The following is a 9432-nucleotide window of genomic DNA, read 5'->3' on the forward strand; positions in this document are numbered from 1 at the left end:
TATATGGAACAAAACTCACACGAATAGGTTGATATATTAATATTTATTCAATGATATTGGATATTATTTTAGTTCTACTGTTCTGTTTGTTTTAATTCGGAAATCGAATGAGAATGATCAAAATCACACATGGAATTAGAAAATCGAGAAACTTAATGGCAAGAAACAATTGAGTAACTAATTGTTTCATTAGTTAGAGTTATAGACGCTAATTGGGGAGGAATGATGGCATTGGGTTCTCAATTACCACAATGAAGAGAAGGAATTTGGCTGTCAGATTAGTGTAACCTTAAGGCAATCAATTTTAATGCCGGAAATGAGAGGTATTGATTATTGGGGCAGTTGATTAGAGTAATTAAGAGCGATTAAACACGAAAAATGTTTAGGTGAACTTCAATTAGAGTACTATGATTAAATCATGTCACTTAAGTAGCAAAAGGAAATTGCATTCAAACTAAAACAGAAAACAGTGGAGCGATCCTTGGGTGTATATATCAAATCGAAATGGTATCGTTTGTTGGAATGGCCTTAGTAAATGTTTATTATACCAGGTTCCAACTGGAGGGATGCCATTTTTGTGCCAAACCCTCCATGGACAGTGTACACTTAGATCTATGCCGGAAATGGTATACAGAGCTGCATGAATCTTGGCACGAAATTATGTACAAATCATGTGAACTCAATTAATAATCCATGGGCGGATCGTATCATCATGTCACACGAGAGATGGTCAGAAATCGTTGGTGAGACGAAATGCCTTGGGCACAACAAGTAGCGGAGCTATCCGAGGGAGGGAGAGGCCCAACTTCTCGGACATATCCACTGCAGCACCGCCATGGACGGACCATTCGAAGCAGTGCGAGAGGTTTGAGACGCCTAGCTCCACAATGCTCATGGCGAGCCCAATGCCAGGGCACATTCTGCGGCCGCTTCCGAAGGGGAGGAGCTGGAAGTGGCGGCCGTAGACATCGACATCCGGCCCCGTGGTAAACCGTTCCGGCAAGAACTTACTCGGCTCCTTCCATACGGCGGGGTCATTTCCGATGGCCCATGCATTCACCAACATCCTGGTTCCCGACGGAATCTCATATTGATAATGCGGCCCCCCATTCCCATCCCCATCCCCATCCCCATCATCCAGCTGCAAGGTGCATGCCTCGGTGGACATGTGCGGGATGAGGAACGGCCCCGGCGTATGCTTGCGGAGCGTCTCTTTCACGACCGCCTTCATGTAAGGGAGCTTCGGAAGATCCGCTATCTCCACCATCCTCTCCTTCCCCACCACGCTCTCCGATTCCTCCTGAAGCTTCTTCAGCACCCGCGGGTTGGACAGGATCTCCGCCATCGCCCAATCCAGCGTTACGGTAGATGCGTTGATGCCCGCCATGATCAATTCCTGCCATCAAAATTTTTAATAAACCTGAGCCAACAAACCTTATATACAGAGAGAGTGAGAGAGAGTGTGTGTGTGTGTCTGTGCTGACCAGCGTCATTGCTTTGATGCGATCTCGGGTGAGTGGAGGGTGAGAAGCCAGGAAGGCGTCCATAATGTGGGTGGACGCTTCTCCTTTATCCTTATCTCCTGCTGCTGCTGCTGCTACTGCTTCTTCTCGGGTGGAGAGGAGTGGGTCTAGGATGGCATCGACAGAGGAGAGCCAGCGGTCCATGGCACGCTTGCTGCTGAAGTCGAGGAAGCCCAGGAGAGGGATGAAGTCACCGATGAGGTTGGCGCCCAGCAGGAAATTACCTTCCTGTACCAGCTGGGCAAGGTTCAAGTTCAGGTTAGGGATTTCTTCTTCTTCTTCTTCTTCTTCTTCTTCTTCTGCTGTGGCCAAGTTGTTCTGCTTGGAGAGGATGACATCCGACGCGCGTTGGCGGAGGAGGAGGTGGCACATGATGTTCTCCACCAGCGTGGAGAGGCAGGCGGTGAGGTTGACGGGGGACCCCGATGCGGCAGCGACACGCAGGCGGCGCAAGAGGCATCGCGTGTGGTGGTGGAGGAGAGGGGAGTGAGTGTTGTGAGTGAGGTGGGGGGCGAGGACATGGGTGGCGTAGAGGTGGCGGATGGAGCGCCAGTCGGGGCCGTAGGACGTGGTGAGGGCGGCCTTGTCGCCGCCGTAGAAGAGGCGGCTGGAGACTTGGGTGGACGGCCGTCCGGCGAAGGTCTTGTCGTGGACGTGGAAGATGTGGCGGGCGGCGTGGGCGCTGGAGATGACGATGGTTGGGCAGGAGGCGAGGCGGAGGAAGAGGACTGGGCCGTAACGATGGGCGAGGTGTTGGAGGGAGCGGTGCGGGGAGGAGGAAGTGAGGAGATGGAGGAGGTTGCCGAGGATGGGTAGCGGGAAGGGGCCGGGCGGTAACCGGCCGCGGCCACGGGCGAATACCCAGGTGAGCCATTGAGCCAGCGCTAGCAATGCGATTATACATGTAAGTGACACTACAATGAATATAGCCAAGGTTGATATGGTGGTGGTAGTGGTTACTAGGGCCAACAACTCCCTAGTCATTGACATGAATGCCATCATGTACATACCATTCGATCTATGAACAAACACCAATACAGCGAAATGCTGTTTGTTGTGTTTAATGGCCACTCGCTATTGAGGAGTACCACTAAGTGTGCAATTCGAGTTGCGCTTTCTGTTAACCACCTAACTAGCTCTCTCTCTCTCTCTCTCTCTCTCTCTCTCTCTCTCGACCTTTCTGTTATCTATCTATACATACTTATATATATAGATATATCATATATGCATGTCCCATGGAAAACCAATGCTTAAGTTTTACGGTGAGTTATGAGCCAATTTGGGCATGCGGAGGGAGGCATCGCCACGTCATCCATGATCATCATCATCCCTAACGCCTAGAAGACAAAGATGGTCCACATTTGTGGGTTAGTAAGTCGGGGCTACTTCTGCCAACCGTGGCTTATTCTCGTTCTTATGTCGTTGAGGTTATACATCTCTAGGTCGATGTGTTGTACATACTTGAGTCAATAATATGTGTACAATATAGATGGGTTCAATTCTCACTGGTTTAACTTGGTTGCTATTTATAAATGGCCCTCCAATCATTGTGTTGGTTGAACTTTGTTAAGTTACCACTCTAATAAAATACTCTAGCTTACGAGATGCCACCATGCAATGTAAGGAATTTAATGCCTATCTAAATTCTAGTCTCCATTGGGCAACGGGTGTGACACTTGTCACTGATCTCTCTCTCTCTTTTCTTTTCTTTTCTTTTCTTTTTTCTTTTTTTTTTTTGGTAAATCTCTCTCTCTCTCTTTCTCTCTCTCTTTCTCTCTCTCTCTCTCTGAGTCACACGGGCATACACATGTATTTTATGAAAGTGTTAAATACATATAATACATACAGGTCATAATTGACATTCAAAGATGATAAGAAAATGTATGTATCTATCGACCTACCACCAAGCCAAATGTTCAATGTGATATAAGGAAGCCAAATCCCCTTATTACAATATCTAGTTATACAAGGGTAATGCTCGTAGCTTCAAATACATGTGAAACTCATATCAAAGAGGCTCAAATTACATGCACCAATCTAAATACTTTGGTGTTTGAGATCCACAGTTTACGAACAACGTCACCAAGGAACGTGTTAATTTGGTTCGCCTCAAACGTGAAGTATTGAAATATAAGCAATAAAATGTGCATCGTGTTCTCTTATGAACATGGCATCATAAATATGTCTTAACTTAGAAACTATATGGTTTCCCCACATTATTTATGGTACAATTTTCTAAGTAAAATGATGCACATGATTTATCACTCCCTCCAGAGAGATTTCAAAAGAAAACAAATAAATAATGAGCATTTGTTTTTTTCAATGGTCTTTCGTTGAGCCATGTAATATATGTATATATTATCAACTTAAAAGAGACATCCAACTTGAATTGTTTTTTCATGAGACTAAGTTGACAATCCTTGTTTCTTCCTTTTTCATATTCATCATTTCTCACCTGTAGAGAAGGTAGAGTAATATAAGCATTGTAACTTCCTCTCTTTGTTTTTTTTCTTTGGGTGGGGGGGGGGGGGGTAAGGGAAATGATCTTACAAACTACATCACTCTTGCAAATAGTACATGTCACATAATTGATTCATATAAAACAACTGCTCCCAACTATGCACAAGTTGCAACACCAATTCAGAGCATCTTTGGTTTCATGATGAAGATTCTAGACAACCATAGTTTAGTGAATGAATTGGCTTTTCTCTTTCTCTTTAAGGCAAATCGCCTTGGCATTGCAAACTTCAAACTTGGACACACTTTATTCATATGAATCTATGATAGCTTTTGGGTATGGGCGTTCCTTAGTCATTAATCCTCCAAGGTTAACGATTAAATATCCTTTGTCTACCTTCTTCCAAGGAGACATTTTAGATTGTGTTATATCCGCCTTATTGGATTGAAGGATCCCTAGTAAACATAGGAAAATTATGATCCCTAGTTCAACCAATGTCAATTAACGTTGGCATTATGATTTAATAGTTTAAAGGAAATTAAGGGAAATTCATCGCCCAAAATCAGACTACTAACGGTGAAATGAAAGTTTTAATTAGAATAATTAAGAGACATTGCATTTATTCAATAACTTATGTGTAATCGTGGAGAGTTCACTTCTAGATTTAGGGACCCTTGTCATGAGGAGGTTTGGTGATGCTTGTGTAATTAGAACTAGATGTAGCATTGTCAATTATTTAGCCCTTCTATATTAAGTGCAAAGATGACATCCAGAATTTGTTTTGAACATGTGTTTTTGACTATTACTCCGTTAGAGAAGGAAGAAACCATTTTCTTTCATTGAAAAGATAGATTGTCCCCATTGATCTCTCACTTCATGTATCATGCTCGCCTAATAGTTCAATGCCCTAAAGATAGCGTTTGAAGATTTCTTAACCTAGAGATTTGAGCTTGACAAACACACATTAGTGTTGTTTTTGGCTTGTTGAAAGGGAGCATGGTGGTGATTGCTTTTTGTTTTCCTAATATTTGAATTCCCTTTGTTCTAGTAATCATATAATGATTTCAATAATTGATTTTTCCTCTTCTTTATGAGAAATATGGCTATGATTATTTTAACATTTGATTCGATGGTGTTGTGCCTTGAAACTGTAGCTTGAAACAGTAAATGACCACTTGTGAAAATCTTTGTGCAAAAAAGAAAATTTGGTATTCCTTTTTATTGTTAAGAGGTAGAATAACTTATACTCTATTTTTATTTCTAATTTCAATTCCCTTGGTGATGGATGTGCTTTGGTGAAACCTCCACATTGTCTATAATTTATTGTTTTGTATGTGCTTTTTTCCCCACTTCATGATGTGTTGTTCTGGAAAATTGTTTGGTAAATCAATCAATTGTAGAGCAAACTATAAGTGCGAATGACCGCAAAGCCATGGCATGTGTTTCGGAAAGTGATTTGTAAAAATCAAACTTTTTACAACAAACTATTACTATGGATGGCCTATTTCAAGTTCAATTAGTTTACAAACATCATTTTAAACTCCTGGTTGGGAACGATATCAATAGCAACCTATTTCAAGTTCCGTTAGTTGGAAATTTATTGATGCATATCACAAGCATGGGTTGCCCCAATATTGTTTAGAAAAGAAGTCATCTTTGGGAGAATTTTTCAATAATATAATCAAGTAATTTCAAGCAAAATTTGGAGGTAGAGGCAATGCCAGAATGACAATAAACAAGATTCAAATTTTGGGACTAAGAGATTTCCCTACTTTGGCTTGACTATGATTGTCATCACATTATTACCAATTTTGAATCCTTAGCTTATTCTTGAATTGCCTTGGTTTGAGCTTAAAAATCTAGAGATTGATTGGAGAAAGCAAACAATTGAAGTGTCCAAGTAAAATTTGAGTGATCAAGAAGTTTCCACAAAATAGCACTCCATATTCTTTGTTTGGCTTTACCAATATAGGATCTCCATAAAAGTTATACAAACAAGGACAGAAGCAAGAAATGGTTGTATTCACAATATTGGCAACCCACTACTCCACCACACAAAAGTTTGATGGCGAGAGGCAAATCAAAAAACTTGTTGGATTCAACAAAGAAAAGTGAATTAGAGGTACATTGAAGACCATTGTTGAACCAAAATTGTTATGAGGTTTTCCCTTATTGTGGTTGCCACTTACATGTGATGGATGCTTGATGCTCTTCATTTGGTCATCATGCATAACTATGACAATGTGCTTCAACTCCCCCCAAAACCCAATTGAGTTGATCAACTATGCATTCTTCCATCTTATTCTCCATAATTTATTCTCCTCTTATATTAATGAGGTTGCTAGATTGCAATCACGCTATTTTACATAGTTTGCTTGTGTTGAAGGAAAGGCTTATCAACCATTTTCTTGTAGCTACTTACGTGTCATGAAGTACTTGACTTCAACTCTTCTTATACACCTTAACACTTAATAAATCACATTTTAATTTAATACTCAACCCTCAACACGTATATAATCATGAGTGACCATGTCGTATCATCATGTTGACCTAGTTGGATGCCCATGTGCATGGTAACACCAAGGTGTTAGTTAAATCTTTTAGAGCCCCCTAGGAGAGTGCCACATATCACACACATATTTACTTTACGTGTAAGAAGTTAAAGAATGATTCTCGTGTGTGCGATAAAGAACATAACTATGTACTACTAAGTCTCTTGCTTCTAGAGAAGGAGGGGCTTTGATCCATGAAACTAAACGAATACTATAACCGTATTCTTTCTGAAATACCAAAATTTCTTCATATGGTATCAATGCACTAAAAATTTTGTGGGTTCCTCATATAGAACCGAGTTTGAACATTTAAGGATAAGGTGGACAAAGATGATGCTATTTCATTTCTTCAAATCATTGCTAAACATCATAGAAGCCTCTTGCCTAAAGAAGGCTAGACTAATGCTTGAAATGAAAAACATGCTCACACAATACCAAATGACCACACACACATCAATAATTATGACATGTCTGCCTGGCAAATTTCATTGAGAGTCGGAACGTGACAGGGACGGCAAGTAGAGGGGCTCGACGGGAGACGGTGAGGCCAAATTTCTCGGCCATATCTACGGCATTGCAAGGGGCTGCCCATTCGAAGCAATGGGCGAGGCTAGCAACGACTAGCTCCACCATGGCCAAAGCCAATCCCATGGCAGGGCAAATCCGTCGCCCACTCCCGAAGGGCAGAACCTCGAAATGCTGTCCGCGCACATCTACGTGCGCGAGTGCCGGAGCCATAAACCTCTCTGGCATGAATGCCTCGGGCTCGTCCCAAGTTGCGGGGTCATTCCCGATCGCCCACGCATTCAACAACATTGTGGTTCCCTTCGGGAGTGTGTATATCTCCTCCACACCGCCTTCCTCCACCAAAAGCTCACAATCTTCGGTCGATAAGTGTGGCATTAACAAGGGCCCTGGCGGATGCTTGCGGAGTGTCTCCTTCACGACCGCTTTCATGTATAGGAGGCTCGGCAAATCCTCCATACCTACCATCCTCTCCTTCCCCACCACATGATCCACCTCCTCTTGAAGCTTATGTAGCACTCGCGGATTCGATAGAATCTCTGCCATCGCCCAGTCGAGTGTCACGACCGATGTGTTGATTCCACCCATGATCAATTCCTACAACAATGGTGATGCCTCCAAATCATGAATATGCATGATCATTCTAATGGTGCTGTGCTATCTACTGAAATAAACCCGAACACTCACCAACATCATGGCTTTGATATGGTCTTTCTTGAGTGGTGGATCCAACACTAAAAGAGCGTCTACAATATCTCTCGGTGGTACTAGTACATGCTCGCCGATGATGGTGTCGGGGGTCATTGCTTCGGACACACGTTTCGAAAGGACAGCCTCCAAGATCGCATCGAATGAGCACAACCATCGGTCCATAGCACATTTGGTCTTATGATCGAGGAAGCAAAGCGAAGGGATGAAGTCACCGATGAGGCTAGCCCCGAGAAGGAGATTACCCTCGCGCACAATTTCTCCTAGGTGAATCGTGGACCCCGAATTACGGGCAATGCCGTTGCCGTTCGGACTCGTGGCCGTTGAGATCATCACATCGCTAGCGCGTTGGCGGAGGACGATGCGGCACATAATGTTCTCCACGAGTGCGGAGAGAAGGGAGGTAAGATTTATAGGAGCTGTGGGTGTTGATGAAGAGATGTACAAATGATGGATCAGGTGACCAATCTCATCGGTTATGATGGGGGAATGGAGATCTTGAAGATGGCGAGAGCTGAGGACATGAGTAGTGTAGAGTTTCCGGATGAAGTGCCAGTGAGGACCGTAAGGTGCAGTGAGTGCGGTCTTGCCGCCTCCGTAGAAGAGTCGCCTGCTGACCTCACTGGGTGGGCGGCTCGCGAATACCTTGTCGTGTGAATGGAAGATGTGGCGGGCAACACGCGGGCTGGACACGACAATGGTGGGCGAGGAACCCATCCATAGGAACATGAGGGGGCCGTAACGTCGAGCGAGGGTGGCAAGGGACCGATGCGGCAACGGAGAGGTGATGAGATGGAGGAGGTTACCGAGGAGGGGTAGGGGCATAGGACCGGGCGGCAAATTCCTCTTCACGTGCCATCGTTGCCGGAGCACGGCCCACCCTAGCCATTGCCCGAATGTGAGGATGACAAACACAACCACAAGTAGCACCACTAGGCCCATTCCAATGTGTTGCAACTTTCCCATGTTCATGTTTTGGATGCCTCCTTCTACTTGGACAACAAAAATCAAATGTGTAGCTGAAATATCTTGACAACCTACTTGGACTATGAGGCAAAACTTTTGTGTGGGGTGTATGTATGAATGAGAGGATTCATATTTATATGTTGGACGTGGGTTCACCTCATTGTGGTCGAAGCTCCCCAACATGACAATGCATTCAATTTATTGATGGTTAAAAGTCATTACGGTTAAATCTATCTTAGCAAATGCCACGTACCCTTCTCACTCAATGCTCACACGAAGCATAGCTAAAATTGGAGTAAAAGCTCGAGAAGATTAGAACGAAGAAAAGAGTGTTCGTGTGTGTCACATTAAGTGTATAATAGCTATAACATCATATAAAATCTATAGTGACACTTGTTTGATGTTCCCTATTTTTCTTAACAATAAAGCGCAAACCTGATGAATCTTTCAATGTGTGCTTATCTAAAGCGAGAATAATTGTTTACATTGGAATTTAACCATTTTGCTTTTCAAAATGAAAAAGTAAGGTCGTTAAAAAAATTACAATTTGTTCACATCTTGGTGTGAGTGGATAAGCAATTAAGTGCATCATACATTCTTCTAGTTCAATTAACTTCTTTGATTTTGTTTACTATATTCTAACTAGCTCTAATATTTTCTGCATATGTGCGATCATATATGGCCACCATGTTTCCATAAA

The 9432-nt window shown here is 43.0% G+C and overlaps 1 protein-coding gene across 1 annotated transcript; it reads right to left on the reverse strand.

Moving 5' to 3' along the window:
• Positions 1–644: 644 nt before the first annotated feature.
• LOC147863965 (uncharacterized) lies at positions 645–8839 on the reverse strand. Its single transcript, XM_087319325.1, has 4 exons — positions 7746–8839; positions 6990–7655; positions 1485–2597; positions 645–1396 (listed from the first exon to the last, which is right to left on the reverse strand). Exons 1-4 carry the CDS (start codon positions 8736–8738, stop codon positions 731–733), a joined length of 3438 nt encoding a protein of 1145 aa, XP_087175451.1. The 5' UTR covers positions 8739–8839; the 3' UTR covers positions 645–730.
• Between the last annotated feature and the right edge of the window lie 593 nt (positions 8840–9432).

Source organism: Azolla caroliniana, unplaced genomic scaffold, assembly GCF_043228905.1.
Source record: "Azolla caroliniana isolate FFs.n. ecotype wild unplaced genomic scaffold, voAzoCaro1.0.p SCAF_5, whole genome shotgun sequence".
Lineage (NCBI taxonomy): Eukaryota > Viridiplantae > Streptophyta > Polypodiopsida > Salviniales > Salviniaceae > Azolla > Azolla caroliniana.

Bases quoted from the DNA above. Each gene is read 5' to 3' on its own strand.
- LOC147863965 (XM_087319325.1), bottom strand. From the start codon at position 8,738: ATGAACATGGGAAAGTTGCAACACATTGGAATGGGCCTAGTGGTGCTA. The intron at 7,656-7,745 runs GTGAGTGTTCGG...CCATTGTTGTAG, and splicing joins ATATCAAAGCCATGATGTTG to GAATTGATCATGGGTGGAAT. The intron at 2,598-6,989 runs TGATGTGTGTGT...ACTCCTCAATAG, and splicing joins GGCAGACATGTCATAATTAT to CGAGTGGCCATTAAACACAA.